General features: G+C 46.7%; 1 protein-coding gene across 1 annotated transcript; it reads left to right on the top strand.

The window, feature by feature from the left end:
• Positions 1-6,651: 6,651 nt before the first annotated feature.
• LOC136609890 (E3 ubiquitin/ISG15 ligase TRIM25-like) lies at positions 6,652-11,821 on the top strand. The gene is made up of 2 exons (XM_066589181.1): positions 6,652-6,741; positions 10,124-11,821. The coding sequence occupies exons 1-2, from the start codon at positions 6,652-6,654 to the stop codon at positions 11,819-11,821; spliced, it is 1,788 nt and encodes a 595-aa protein (XP_066445278.1).
• The last annotated feature ends 4,189 nt before the right edge of the window (positions 11,822-16,010 follow it).

The raw sequence follows: 16,010 nt of genomic DNA on the forward strand, positions 1-16,010 counted from the left end.
CCCAAGCCAAGATTGTAAAGGCTCATGAGTGTCAGAATGATAGATACCCCACAAATGACCCCATTTTACAAACTACACCCCTTAATATATCCACTGAGGGGGCAGGAGTATTTTGACCCCACAGTTTTTTTTCAGGAATTAATGCAATTTAGAGGAGAAAAAATAAAATTTGGTATTTTTGCAAATGTGTCATTTCAAAGACAGATTTTTTTTCTATAGTACACATAAAAATGAAAATCTACACCCCAAAATGGATCCCCCTGTTTGTGTTCAGAAAACATCCCCATTGTGGCCCTAATCTTCTATCTGTATGCACAACGGGGGCCCAAACCGAAAGGAGCAGCCGGTGGGTTTCACAACAGACATTCTGCTTGAAGGTGATTTAGGCCCCATTGCCCACTTGTAGAGCCCTTGAGCGGCCAAAACGACCTTCAGTAGCCGGGAACCAGGCGATTTCAAATGTCCCGCGCCGATCTCCTCTTCTGCGCATCCACCTTCTTTTTTTCTTTGGCGTGCGTGTGTAGAAGGGTATGCTCAGGACCAGATCATCGCGGGACATCATGGAAGAGGGGGGTGAGTAGTTTCAGCGATCCATGAGAGGAGCTGAAACTAACTTTTTAAAAACTCTTTATTTACTTTAATGCGATTGGCACTATCCGCGGGATAGCGCTGATTGCACTGCTGGTGGGGGGGAGGGGGGCTCCCCACCACCCACCGTAACAGCTCCATGCAGAGGCATAACTTGAAGGTCCAGGGTCCCAATGCAAAACCTGTAACAGGACCCCAACTATAATGCTTTATTCATAGTACTGGGCTCCCATATGGAGAAGAAAGGTCTCATGGGCCCCCTAAGGCTCCTGGGCCCGGCTGCAACCCCATCCCCTATAGTTACGCCCCTGGCTCCATGTTATCAGCTATCTCCGGGCACCTACAGCATGGAGCTGTCACGTCCTCAGCCCACATGGCTTTAATCTAAAGAGGATGCATGTTTTTACGTCCTCTAGAGGCCCATTTACACCAGCCGATGATCGCAAATAAATCACTAAGCAGCGATCTTTTTAGCGATAATCGTTGCGTCTAAATGTGCGCCCATCGTGTGCTTTTCAGGCACTGCTAGCTGATTAAATTCAGTCTAGCCTAAAAATCGTCCATCAGCCTTCTCAGCAGTTCTCCACGGGGAGTGCTGATAGCATTGTTTCCCGTGGAGAACAAAGGATTTGAGTGCAGATAAAAGCCCTCCGGCTATTAACTGCATTCAGGGAAGGCTTCATTTACACACTTAATTGCTCTTAAGTAGCTACTTAATAGTTTATGCAAAATGATCCCTTAAAGATGTCACTCAGGCTGTTGTTTGAGCGATCTTTTAGCGATCATCGGCTGGTGTAAATGGGACTTATGATTAAAGCCCACTTAGCTAGACCGTAAAAAGGCACTGGGCCTGTCAGTAAGGGGTTAAGGGCTGGGCCGTCAGTAAGGGGTTAAGGGCTGGGCTGTCAGTAAGGGGTTAAGGGCAGGTTGTTTCAGTCCTACAGAACCAGATACTTTTTAGGGGTTTCACCCATCTGGTGGTTTTACTGCCCTATTTTTTTCTTCAGCTACCTAAATTATTTTTGCTGTGATGCAAGAAATGCAGGGAAGGAGTTGGTGTGAGAGTGCGAGTACCGCCCGCTGCCCGCTGAACGCCACCAGGGAGGAACTAGCATTCTCTTCACTTCATTCACTCGTTTGCCAAGTCCAAGGCCGCGCTCAAGCATGCCATCGGCAAAATTCCTCAACTTCCCTTATGTGATGAGGCGCGCTAATCACGCTAAAACAGAGCAACCAGTGCTGGAAAATCACGGCATTAGAAACCGCCACGATAGAGCACAGGTCTGCGAGGCTCCACTAAAACCAATGGGAGCCTTGTACTGCGATTACCGCGGCATTCTGAATGCTGCGGTGAAAAACGAATGTGTGAGAGTAGCCTTAGTGCAGTGAACAGGAGAACAGGCATACGAGATAGAAATCAGTAGGTTTTTGCCCCCAACCTCTGAGCTTCTGCCTGTAACTACTGCCGTAAATGTACCTGTCATTACCTGTTTGGAAAGTTTTCTAAGTAAAGTTTTACCTGGCCTCTACCGTTCCTGAGGACCCGAGGTACCATACACTTGTCTTGTGTTTTCTTGATCCGCCGTGTTTGAATGCTGGTTTGTGGAACGGTGGCGTCACGTACTGACAACTACTACCCCCCTCATCCTGAGGACTACTGGCCCTGTCCTCTGCTGCGGTAACTCCCTCCGGAGCCGGGAGTTGGTAAGTGCCACCGTGACAGGTCCCTGCACTACACCCTCCCAACACCAGCCATGTGCTTGGGTAGAGAGCCATTACCCTGAAGTAATACCCTAGGGTTGGAGTCCATTACATTGGTTCTTCATCTCCCTATAAGCGAAGTGGGTACATTGCAGCTTCTGTGGTGGAAGCCCAGTATATATCTATATGGATCGGTGGGCCTTGGCAGTAGACAGTTGTCAATTTAACATTCTGTATACATATTTGCTTTCTGTCTTGCTACAAATATAATGTTCTTACAGTTATGCAATAGGTACTTCCGCTTATATGAAATATCTGTTTTATAAACTCTGCTGGATGGAATTTAGCACGCAACCAAGATATAAATATATCTGTTTGTCCGGTTGCATGGGTGATTAAAGGAACTAGGAAGTAGACAATGAACCGAATCTGAGACAAGCTTCCGCTTTCAAGTTACCGCAAAAATTTCCCCAGCGACTTTACTGGAAACAGACGCGAATAACATGGGAGGTCTATGCTATTATTAACTCATGATGTAACATCCAATCATATCGAAGGAACCACACGTGGCTCCAAGACAACCCACTCATTTCATCCACCACCTGATGGCCAATCACAGAGGACCGGAGGATGGAAGAATTGCAAGATGCTTATCCAATAATTAAACAATACGTTGTATCTATGTAATCTTTGACCTGCCCAGATGGGCGGATGTGTTAAACTCTTAAAATAGGCTACACGCCGATCATTAAAGTTAGAATTGAGGAAGCTATGCATGCTGAACCTCGTGTCAGTGTGGAAACTTCTTATGCGCATTATCAATTCAGAATTAATATGGAAGGGTGTAAACATTCCAAATTAAGTAAGCCGTGGTTCCGCAAAGGAAGGTTCCGCGACACTTCAACCAAAAGGTCTTTGTCAAGCATAAACATACATACAAGTGTCTCATATAAATAGTGATACAAATTAACATCAGTCATATAGGCCTCTCCCAAGATGAAGAGCCAATACCTTTACATCATCACTGGTCAGCCTTCATCACAGCGTACAGACCCGTCATTGGTCACAGGCGCCAGAACATAGTCTCCAAATCTTGCGCAATAACAATCAAAGAACATCATCTATATACAGCAAGTATCGTGTAATAAAAAATGTCAGTTTACCTCTCGCACAAAAGTGACATTACATAATGATATGGATACACCCTTTAGTAGTGGCAATACACCATTACACTTTTCATGCCGAGCCGATATACGGTGTCTTTGTCTGCAGGGGGAGGAGGATGGCAGAGCCAGGAGCAGGAACTGAGCTCCCACCCCCTCTCCGCCCCTTGCCACTATTTGCAATAGGTGGGGGCGAGACGGGGCGGAGCTAAGTCCCGGTGCTTAGCCCCGCCCCTATTCTGCCCCTCCCATTGCAAGTAGTGGCGAGGGGTGGGGAAGGGGCGGGAGCTTAGTCCCTGCTCCTAGCTCTTCCATCCTCCCCCCCTGCAGACAAGGACACCGTATATCGGCTCGGCGTGAAAACCGAGCCGATATACGGTCATCTGAATAAGCCCTAAATCTGGCAAGAATGCAATTCAATTTGGAGCATCAGAGTTACTAACTATGTTGTGTGATTATGTGATGGGGTTTCATCACAGCTGCTTAAAACAGCACGGCCCCGCGAACGGAAACAAACGGAACCGTTTACTTACATTAGTAGTGTTATATTTGGAGTATTAAATAACGGAGTGGACTCCAAATATGAAACTAATGAAAAAAGACACCCCTATCGTAATTGTGCCACAAGTACACTTGGATACCCTCAGCGGCCCCTCTCAGTACCCCAGTAGTAATAGCGGCCCCCAGTGGTCTCAGTAGTAAAAGTGCCTCTCAGTGGTCCCAGTAGTAATGGTGCCGCTATTAGTAAAAATAGCACATCGGCGACCGATTTTATACTGAGAAACGCTGGAAGCTCCCGTAGACTCCTATGAGAGCTGAAAAAAAGGGAGAGGAGGGAGTTTACCTGCGTCCAACACTGGGAAAAGATGACAGGTGCCTCTATTTAGGCATTAGTAGTCATTCCGAGTATTTCTTCCGACCGAGGGATTTCGGCGCTGCAGTGTATTATTTTGCTGTGTGAGACACTAAAGGGGTTAATAATGGACACTTGGTATATTTCACTGGTATAATCCAGATGTTACGCCCAGTAGGTATGAAGGGAGTTCGTGTCTCACTACGTGAGACACAGGGAAGAACCAGGGTGTGATGTGATCTCCAGCAAAGGTAAAATGTGTTTGGGGCCTGTTTTTTTTTGGAATGGATGGCAGGTTGGTAGTGGGGCTGTTCATTCCACTCCCTCCACTCCAGGTCTTATTATGGGGAGGTAAGCTCCTCAGGTGCAGAGGCTGGGTAATTACCTGGGCCATAATGTCTGCAAAGCTGCAGACAGAGGGAGGCCGGGTGCAGCTAAGTGTGCTGGAAGCTGCTGGCCTCAAGAGATGGTTTCCTGGCCAAAGTAAAAAGGAACTGGGCTTTTGGTGCAAATTGTTTGCGTGGCTGCAGCGAGCCATAACGTATAGTCAGGGAAGGACTCTCCGACAGCTGATACACCGCCCGTGCGAATGGATGAGAAAACACTAATTAAGCTCAGGACTCAATCGTGGCTATTATTCATGTATGCGATTTTTAGCGGCGATCGGCCGAGAGTAAAGACGCATACGGTCGTGTGAAAGAGGCCTCATACTTGTGGAGCTGTGGTGGACTGCTTGCTGACATGTTACAGACTTTTCTGTCTGAGGAGACATTCTGCTGTTGTTTCACGCAGGATGGAATTCGGACACGCAGACATTTCTGCGCCACAATGTTATCCCAATGGGGCTTGATCTGCGCACTTTTTAAAATCCGCGCGTCTTTACTTCAAAACCGCAAGATTAAAATCCGCAGTGGAAACGTTTTCTGCTGTGGAATTAAGGACGTCTTGTGGAATTCTTGTTACGGATTTCTAACTTACAGGAAATGTAATTCTACAATTAAAATCTGTGAAAAATAAATAAATTAAAAAATCACCATAAATTCTGCAGCTCTTCCCCAGACTAATGCCCTACACACATGACTGTATATACGCCGCTATTCAGCACCGCCAAAAAACTCACACATTTTTGAGTGCGCAAAAAAAATTGCACTCGGAAAATATAGCACATTGGCGACCGCTTTCAGTCGCGATTTTATACGCCGCATCAACAGGTAGGTATTGCCCTATCTTTTGCCGTGATGCACTGGAAGTTCCCATAGACTTTAAAGAAACCGGGAAAAAGGGAGGGGCGTGGAGTAACTTGGCGTACAACACTTGGAAAAGAAGACAGCCGGCTCTATTTAACCATTAGTAGTCATTCTGAGGATTTCTGCAACCGCCCGTGTGAATGGCAGAAAATACGCAGCGAAGGTTCGGGCCGCGATCACGGCAATTCTTGATTCATGCGATTTTACGGTGCGTACGGTCGACCCTAAAATGCATACGCTCGCGTGAAAGAGGCCTAATTCCGTCGTTTTAAAAAAACAACAAGATCTGTACTAATTGACCAATCAGCATCTATGCTGCGTCCTGCGGTCCATTACACCCCGTGTGAAAGATTACCTAAAGCTTCTCTCTTGATTGCAATCAGAATAATCATGACTTCTTCGGTATCACCAAATCTGAAAAGGGGAAGAAAACGAAAAGGGCCCAACAGCACTACCTTTGCCAACTTTTCACCAATAACAGTCGGATAATGTAAAGCTGACTGCAAATGCTTAACTGAAAAAGCCACCTGATGCGCTGGAGGGGGGATTCTAAAAGCTTCCGTAAAACCCAACAATAACCATGCATTTTCCGCATCAGGATCCCTATTTAGAAACGGCGCCATCTCAAGGTTTCGCTGGGGTTGCCCCTTTGCCGAGCACCAGCCGCCCTTATACCTTTTCTGCGCTTGAAACAACAAGACGACCCGTGCGATCCTCCATTGCAAACGAGCAGCAGTGCTTAAACTTGCAGTCTGCTCCAAATTTACACTGCCCATCATTAAACTGCCAGCAGAAGCCTGGTTTGTGCCCCGCTGACAATCCAGATTGACTGGCAGAATTGGTGTCACTAGCTGAGCGGGATGGCCTGGCTCCGCCCTGAAAGGGCTGCTCATAACGGGATGACGCCATCACATTCAGCCAAAGCCCAATATCCTTGCGATCCCACCAAGTATTGAGCCTAACTGCCTCCTCTGATGAAATTGCTCATCATAACGAAGCCGTGCCTACCCCCCATAGGTTCTCTAGATTTCTCCGGTTGCTCCAGTCTGCCATTTGCCAATGTTGTCCCCTCCATTGCCCTAGCTCGTCCTGGGCCGGCATGCCGCCCATACAGATGCTACACGATCACCACCGACCGCAGCTGCAGGGGACCTCCTCACTTCCAGCCTCGTGTTCCCGAAGGTGCCTGGTAAGCTCCTAGGAACTCATCGTGATGGTGCTGCTTTGTTTCTGAAGTCCCGTTCGCCCCCAGGCTGGCACATCACCGAGGGGTCAAACTGTGGGCCTGGACCTCTCTGCCTGCTGACAGATGCTACTGCTGCCCTCCTCTGATGGCCTCCCACGCTGTCCACACTGCCTGGTCCTCTCCCCGGCCAGCTCATCCCCAGGGAAGCCGACCGTGTCCCCCACAGGTTGTCTGCCGACAGTTGCCGCTGGCTGGGTAAATTACAATGTTCTAATCCCCCCTTCCTCTCAGATAATTGGCAAGCCTTTGGTATACAAGAGGACAGAAAATTCTTTGTCCCGGTGTCAATACAACTGGCTTTTTGACAGGTAGATACTAATTTGCTATCCTTGACCTGCTGGATGTTGCCTTTAGAGAGATAATTGCATTACCTCACCTTAGCTGGGATGTAAATAAGCCCCATTCTCTTACAGCCTCCAAAACTCTCCTTACCTGGAGTTAGCATGAGGAGGTCTCATTTTTTGAAACATTTGTTTGGTAATGAAGTCTTAGGAAGCTCACTTAAGGCTCTGTTACACACAAAGATGGCTTTTGAGTGATCATTTTGCATAAACTACTACTTGGTACTAATGCCTATTAGTACCAATTAGTAGCCTGTGACCTGCCGGGAGCCGTATTCAGAGAACAGACCACCCGCTGTTTACTGAATAAATTGCCCTTGTTCTGTCATGAGGCAGACAGTTGAGACAATGTAATCAGCGCTCCCTGGGTAGAACAAAGTGTGCGGTCCTTCTTATCAGCTCTTCTGCCAAATGATGGATTTCATGCCGAACTGAAAATCATCGCTTGGCAGAAAAGTGAAAATGGGCACGTTTACACCCAACGATTATTGCTCAAAAGATGGCTTTTGATTGAATTTTGAGCAATAATCATTTGTAGTGGCCCAGCACATCATCCTGGTCCCCTCCATAAATGTCATACATGTTTGTCTTATGTAGATGCACTGTGCAATCTTGTCTTGTCATTCCCAGTGTTTGTGTTGCAAAGCTGCGGCACTGGAGAGGTTAAAGTAAAGTTATTCTGGGCCCTAACTGTTCCTGGGGACCCGAGGTACTATACACAAGTGTCTGTGCTTATTCTCCACCATGTAGCATACCGGTGTGTGGGAACAGTGGCGTCACGAGTGATAACTACTACACCTATCTTCTGGTTTATTGGCATTTCCTACCCTAGGGGTGTGGATGGTGGCCTGCAATCCTACTCTGGCCTTGGCTATGTGTCATCCCTCTGGGAACAGAGCCTGGTAAGTGCTGCCGTGACAAGCCAACACTTCACCCTCCCAGCTCCCCACATTTGTGAAGTTTCCAGGGTACCCCTATGGCGTGTTGCACATTGTGTGTAAAAGGGCCTTTATCTAGGGCAAAATTTCCCAGACAATTGGGCACCGTCTGAGGGGAATTTGGTATTAAAGATTTTGGGCCTTATGAAGGTCCTATCCCGATATGAATATTTTTAGAATCAGTGGAACAAAACGCATCTACACTCAGTAAGGTCCGATGCCCAGAACACCCAGAACCGCATATCTGGGAAAATATAGCTCTGACCATATACATGAGTAGACTCTATGTGTAGGTACAGTCATGACTAAAAATCTGCTGGGCCGATATTCACGATCGGCCGCCCTCTCGCCGAGATAAGGCTGAAACTAGGGAATTATGATTTTTCAGAGTTCCTACAAATCCAGCCCTCCCTTCTCTGTATGACCTCAGAGGGGGTGGGGAGACGGTGTGTACTGAGGGACACTTTAAAATGTGGGACCCCACAGGTCCAAGTTGGCAATCCACGGAGCGATACTACGGTATATGGGTTGTCCTTTGTTCTAGGAGCACCGCCGAAATCAGACCCATTGGACCGATATCCAAGTCCGGTAACTTTCTTTTAATTTCTCCTGTTTATGTTAAACCTGCTGAGTGTATTACCTGTATCCCTCATACTCCCATGTGATAATTTATTTTTGTATATCTTTGTACATTTTATATATTGCGCTGCTAGACCTTCAAGCTTGCAATACTGCAGAGTGATCGAGGACAGAGGCGGGCTCGATAGATATCATCCCTTCTCCTCTCACCTCCTGTCCAGTACGGCACAAATTGGTTTGCAGTGCTGGGCCTCGCGGATTGGTGTAGAATTGTGACCGTAGGTGATGGTCGCTTGTCCGGTAGACTTGCAGAGTCTCAGAGAGTTGGGTACCGGTCGCTCCACAATCTAAGCCTCCTCCTCGCCTGTACGTGACTGTCACCACTTTTATTTTGATACCAAGTGTACAACTGAACACTCTGATAGTCTCTTAAATCCTGGTTGAGCTCTAATAGTATCTTCTAATTAAAGTATATTAGCCTGAAGTTTGCTAAGAGGCCCGTAAAATCAGATGACTGGAAAAGATAGCACATACGCTGCCTATTGCGGCCGGCTGCTTTTACATATAGCCGGAAAAGATAGGTCTTGCCCTATTTTTTGGCCGTGATCAGCTGGCAGCTCCCATAAAAGCTTGCTAGCGCTACTAAGCTCCCTCCACCTCCCTTTGCTAGCAGCTGCTGCTGGGTTGGCTGATTCATGGCGATTGGTTACTTGGTTTGGCTGATTCACGGTGATTGGTTGTTTAGGTTGGCTCGTGTAGAAGTGGGGAGTAAAAGGCTAATATGCCTCTTGGACACACACACTCCGGGACACAGGATGAAACCGGGCCTACAGTCTAAGTTATCTGTATGGCTCCGCTCCTGGACACACGCACACCAGAGGAGGACACAGCAATCTCTTTTCACTCCCACCTTACACTCCTATTTATACCTTACATACCCATGTGACAGGACAATTGCTTACAATTTCCAGACATATCCCAGACATTAACCTCTTACATGCTGCAGCTGTGCAATACACATAACTAAAGACAAGACAATTTGCACAGAGCATCCACATAAAAGACATGACATGTAAGACAGTTATGGAGGGGCCAGATATATGTACTTTGGGCCACTACACTCCAATAGGCTTCTATGGGAGCTTCTATTGCTGCAATCAGCCAGCAAAGGGATGGGTAGGGAGGGGGAAAGAGTTTAGTATCACTAAATTTTCTATCCCGACTGACGGAATTCCGAGCTGTGACGTATATATATGCTGCACCCAAACATGTGAATGGGTGATAAAACTTGGTTGCAGCTTTCTCTTGTTTATGCGATTTTCAGCCGCGATACGAATGGCCGAAATCGCAATGCCTGTGTGAATAAAGCCTTAGAACGTGGTGATGAAAAAACTACTGTGTCCTTTAGAGGTAAATGAATGGGTGTGACTACAATTTTGATCTTTATCCAGTGTCAGGTACATTTAGTTTCATTTTCTCCTTCTGTCAGCCTCTGCTGCTGTGAGAGACGAGCTGCTCTGCTCCATCTGTCTGAGCACTTATACAGATCCTGTAATGCTGAGATGTGGACACAACTTCTGCCGGGTCTGTATTCATCGTGTGCTGGATACACAGGACGAGGCTGGAGTTTATTCCTGTCCTGAATGCAGACAAAGGTCTCGGGGGCGGCCGGCACTGATGAGGAACTTGGCTCTGCGTAACATCATAGAGAACTTCCTGATTACTCCTCCGACACAGGCGGAAGCCGGGATCTTCTGCACTTACTGTGTGGACTCTCCTGTACCGGCTGCTAAATCCTGTCTGCTGTGTGAAGCTTCTCTGTGCGAGAAACACCTGAGAATTCACAGCAAGTCAGCAGAACACGTCTTATGTGAGCCCAGCGCCAACCTGGAGGACAGGAAATGTTCTGTTCATAAGAAGATCCTGGAATATTATTGCACTGAGGACGCCGCTTGTATCTGTGTGACCTGCAGTCTAGCTGGAGAACATCGGGGTCATCGGGTGGAGATGCTGGATGAGGCCTCTGAGAAGAAAAAGGAGAGAATGAGAAATGTTCTCCAGCAATTGACCACAAGGAGGGAGGAGACTGAGGAAAGAGTCCGGAGTCTGGAGGAGCGCAGGAGAAAAGATCATGATAAAGCAACTACAGAAGCGGAGAGAGTCACTGCCCTGTGTAGAGACATCAGAAGACAGCTGGACGATCTGGAGAAGAGGGTCCTGAGCGAGATCTCCAGGCAGGAGAAGGAAGAGTCACTCTTATCCTCTACTCTGATCCAGAATCTGGAAATACAGAAGGTCGAGCTGTCCAGGAAGATGAGACACATGGAGGAGCTGTGTAACATGACTGATCCACTGACTGTCTTACAGGAACCAGACACCGGGGACTTGTGTGATCTTCAGGACACAGGGGGACATGATGGAGGTGATGGGGACACAGGGGGACATGATGGAGGTGATGGGGACACGGGGGGACATGATGGAGGTGAGGAGGACACAAGAGGACATGATAAACCGCTCCATGATGTAGATGATCTAAATGTGGCTGCAATCTCAGGCACATTATACACATTATGTAACATAATAAGATGTATAAGGAGGGGGATCTATGTGGAGGGTCCTGCAGACATATTACTAGATGTAAGCACAGCTGGTAATTATATCCATATATCAGATGACCTGAAAGCTGCAACCGGGACACAAGAGAACCAGAACCGTCCAGAAACAGCAGAGAGATTCCAGGATTATCAGGTGATGAGCAGGAGGGGATTCTCCTCAGGACGACATTACTGGGATGTGGAGGGCAGTATATCAGAGGAGTGGAGGGTGGGGATGTGTTACCCCAGTATAGACAGGAGGGGGCAGCAGTCATCCATTGGAGAGAATAACAAGTCCTGGTGTTTGAGGAAGTATTGGTTTAATAATCAGTACTCAGTGATACATGATAGTAAAGAGATTCGGTTAACTGACAATATCATTAATAGTAGAGTCAGGATCTGTCTGGATTATGAGGCCGGGCGGCTGACCTTTTATGAGCTGTGTGACCCCATCAGACACTTACACACCTTCACTGCCACCTTCACCGAGCCGCTTCATGCTCTATTATGGGTAGAAAGACCATTTTTTGGACTTAATGATATAACTAACAGTTTGAGAATCTGCAGCTAAGGAATCACAGTTGCTGTAAGGAATTCCCCAGAGCCGGGGATGTAGAATATTCAACAAAACATTTCGATGATCTGTTAGGGTCTAATATGGAGGCTCCTCCGGGATTATTAGCCGGGGTTCACACAGGGCGGTTCTGCCACGGTTTGCGGTTGCATATCTGCACTGCGGCAAAACCGCTGCATTTGCAGCGCAATGCAGTGCAAATGTGTTAGGGCAAAAAGCTGTTCACTTTAGGAGACAGCCACCTGACAAAAGGTGACGGGTATCAGCAACTGCTTCTTTAAACTCTAAACCCCTTAGTGACCAGGCCAAATTTTGGAAATTTGACATGTTTCACTTTAACATAGAATAACTCCGTAAAGGTTTTGCATATCCAAGTGATTCTGACATGTTTTTTCACCACATATTGTACTTTATTTAGGTGGTAAAAATAGAATTTGTGAATATTTTATTAAAAGTGGCAAAATTGGGAAGATTTTGGAAAAAAATTTATTTTTCCACATTTTCAACTGTAATATATCAAATATGTGCAAACATATTCTACACATTTTTTGCTAAGATATATATTTCCATCTGTTTACTTTATTCTGGATGCACATTTGAAAACTTTTTTTTTTAACCATTTAGGAGACGTTTACATTTAACATAACTTATCAACATTTTGAGGCTTGCAAAGGCTCATGGGTGTCAGAATAATAGATGCCCCCACAAATGACCCTATTGTTATGTTCATGTGGGCAAAGTGAGCACGGGGCCCACACGATCGTGACTATAGAAAGGACTGGGTACGCACACAGGTTTCAGGCAAACTGACCCTGTGCTACCAGGAGGTTGACCTGGCCCTACCTAAGCGGGGACATTGCCCCAATAAGGGCAGCCCAGCGGTCTTCGGATCTCGGCCCTAGCTGATCCTAGGAGCCACGTACCAGAACAGGACACACAGAGCCAAAATACACAGCAGCCACAATGCAAACACTAATAGCAGATGATAAGTTGAATATAAATGCGAGGTGATAGTTCGTACATTGGCCAATGAACTTCAGCTGCAAGGCCCCTCATATCTTGCAGTCCCTACACTAGCAAGACACATCTACTAGAGGGCCCTATGGGCCAACCTAGCGCAGACATAGCAAACAAACTCAGAAGACCAAACTGACACAAAATAAACATACAAACGGACATGAACAGCAAGGCACAGATCACACAGCAAGCTGCAACAGGACAGAGAACAAGTAACAGGACACATGTCACAGATACATCCAAACCGTACAAGACCAGCTTCAGCCTGACCAGGAGCTGGGTTTATGTGTGAGCACAGACCCAGGGGATTGGCTAGCAGGAAGAACCACACCCAGCCAGCTCAATCAATTAACCCTGTGAGGGCTGTGCTGCTGGAAACACAGTAGTACAACATGTCTCAGCAGCACACGTAACACTTATTTTACAAAATACACCCCTTAATGTACTCACTGAGGGGGTCAGGAGGATTTTGACCCCACAGTTTTTTTTTCAGGAGTTAACGCAATTTAGAGGAGAAAAAATAAAATTTGATATTTTTGCAAATGGGTCATTACAAAGACAGATTTTTTTACTTTAGTGCACACGACAATGAGAATCTACACCCCAAAATGGATCCCCCTGTTTGTCCTGTGTTCAGAAACATCCCCATTGTGGCCCTAATCTTATATATGTAAGCACACTGGATGCGGGCCCAAACCGAAAGGAGCAGCCGGTGGCTTTCAGAACAGACATTTTGCTTGAAGGTGATTTAGGCTCCATTGCCCACTTGTAGAGCCCTTGAGCGGCCAAAACGACCTTCAGTAGCCGGGAACCAGGTGATTTCAAATGTCCCACACCGATCTCCTCTTCCGCACATCCACCGCCATTTTTTCTTTGGCACGCATGCACAGAAGTCGGCAGAGGGTACGTTCCGGACCAGATCATCGCGGGACATCATGGAAGAGGGAGGCGAGTAGTTTCAGCGCCCCTCATGAATGCGATCCATGAGAGGGTCTGAACCTAACTTTTTAAAAACTTTTTATTTACTTTAATGCGATTGGCGCTAATCCGCCGATCACATTGCTGGGGGGAGGGGGCTCCCTGCCGCCCACCATAACAGCTCCATGCAGAGGCATAACTTAAAGGTCCTGGGTGCAGATTCCTTGTGGACTACTTCCATTGAAGTCAATGGAAGCCGTCCGATCCGTGACTCATCTGCAGTGACAACCTACCCTAGTGATGGCGCGCCGTCATCTGTGCTGCGCATGTGCAACGACGTGATGCTGGCACATCCGCAGCACAGATGAGAAAAAATCCTGACAGGTCTGCAGGGATCACCGACCGGGCACTGGGTCAGATTCCGCTGCGGGATCCCATACGCAGAATCTGACCTGCCCGTGTGCATTCAGCCTTACTTCATTCATGCGTACCAGCAAACATATTTGCGCATACATTCGTCTGAGTCTGCCCGAAGGCCAGTGTTAGACGAGCGTAATGTAACATGATTGTAGTATGAACCTGCACTACAGACGTGTTACATATGACATTACAACTGCATGTCAGCAGTATCTGATTCTGACTGCCCGCGGACCCCCTAACTTGTAAAGTTCTGTTGAATATGTTGGCTCCGTAGAAATAAAGTTTATTATTAACCTCTTCATGACCACCTAATGTAATTTGTTTTCGGGTGGTCATGAAGTGTGTATGGGGTGGGCTCAGGAGCCAAATCCCCTTCATACCCGGTGGCTTTGAGTCCGATCTGATCGCGGCAGTTAACTTTTAAACTTGTAAAAAAAACTTTAAAAATTCCCATATTTGGTGTCGATGTGTCCATAAAAGTCTGTAATATTAAAGTATCACAATATCCATCCCACACTACGAAGGACAGAATGCCGGAGGTGCCATTTTTCTTTTTTCTTAGTTTTCTGGCTCTCAAAGAAGTTTCATTAAAAATTATCAAAAAGACATAATTTATGTTTACCAAAATGGAACTAATTAAAACTCGACTAAAACATATAAAAAAAGTTCTGTGTCTCAGAATATGGCAACGGAAAGCAGTTTTTATTTAAGAAAAAAATGAATTTCCTTTTTAAAAATAGAGAAAACATTAAAAAACTAAATAAATTCAGTATCTCTGTAATCGCACTGATCCATAGAGCGCGGCTCACGCCATTTTTACTGCACTTTGAACGCTGTAAAAACTAAACCCCTGTACAAAAGTCGCAATTGCATTTTGTTTAAATTTCTCCGCACTTAAAAATGTTTTAAGGTTTTTCCCTATATTATATGGTATGTTAAAAAAATGCCACTCGGCCCACTAAAAACAAACCCTCATACACCTATGTCAATGGGAAAATTAAAAAGTGATGTCCGTTGGAAGGCAGGATGAAAAAAATGAAAATAATAAAATGAAAAATCTCTGGTTCTGAAGGGGTTAATCACCGCCTGAGCCTTTATTCACACCAGCATATATCGGCTGCGCTTTCATGCCCGGCTGATATACGCTGCCCATCTGATACATTGGTTTACAATGCATCAGTTCAGGTGGGTATATTCCCCCAGCGTAAAAGTGCCCAGCTGGCCTAGATAGCACACGCTGAACGCATTTCGGCCGGGCGCTTTTCTCGCCAGCCAGGAAAGATAGTTCAGGAACTATCTTTCCCAGCTGGAATACATCGGCTGCAGCCATAGACTCTTATGGGAGCCTATGGCAGCTGCCGGAGAAGGGAGGTGGGAGGGAGTTTAGCAGCATGTCTGTTAAATTTCCACCCCCTTCCCTCCGCCTCTCCGTCCCTTGCTTGCTGTTTGCAATGGGAGGTGGAAGAAGGAGGCAGGATGGGGCGAAAGCTAGTTGCTAATTGCTGGCAGACGACAAGGGGCGGAGAGGAGCGCACTAGGTCCCGCCCCCTTCCTTTACCGAGAGCCGGCAAGGGGGCGGAAAGGGAGAGGCAGTTTATCAGAGCTAAACTGTCTGCCCTCGCCCGACTGCAATCCAGGCTAGATCAATATATGTGCCGGACCCGGGCGGTCTAAATGGGCACACAAATGGCAGATTTGTGCGCCCGTTCACGCAATTTTTGGCTGACATGGCTGACTAAAAAACGTCACGCCCCTGTGAATAAGCCCTGAGGTAAAGTCCTGATTAGGATGGACTTCCCACCAAGTGACTCCCCTCAGAATGGAGGATGCA

This window comes from Eleutherodactylus coqui, chromosome 2 (assembly GCF_035609145.1).
Source record: "Eleutherodactylus coqui strain aEleCoq1 chromosome 2, aEleCoq1.hap1, whole genome shotgun sequence".
Classification (NCBI taxonomy): Eukaryota; Metazoa; Chordata; class Amphibia; order Anura; family Eleutherodactylidae; genus Eleutherodactylus; species Eleutherodactylus coqui.

Excerpts from the sequence above, each read along its gene's own strand:
- LOC136609890 (XM_066589181.1), top strand. The coding sequence starts at position 6,652 with ATGCCGCCCATACAGATGCTACACGATCACCACCGACCGCAGCTGCAG. Across the intron at positions 6,742-10,123 it reads CGTGTTCCCGAAGGTGCCTG|TTTCATTTTCTCCTTCTGTC; the intron begins GTAAGCTCCTAG and ends AGGTACATTTAG.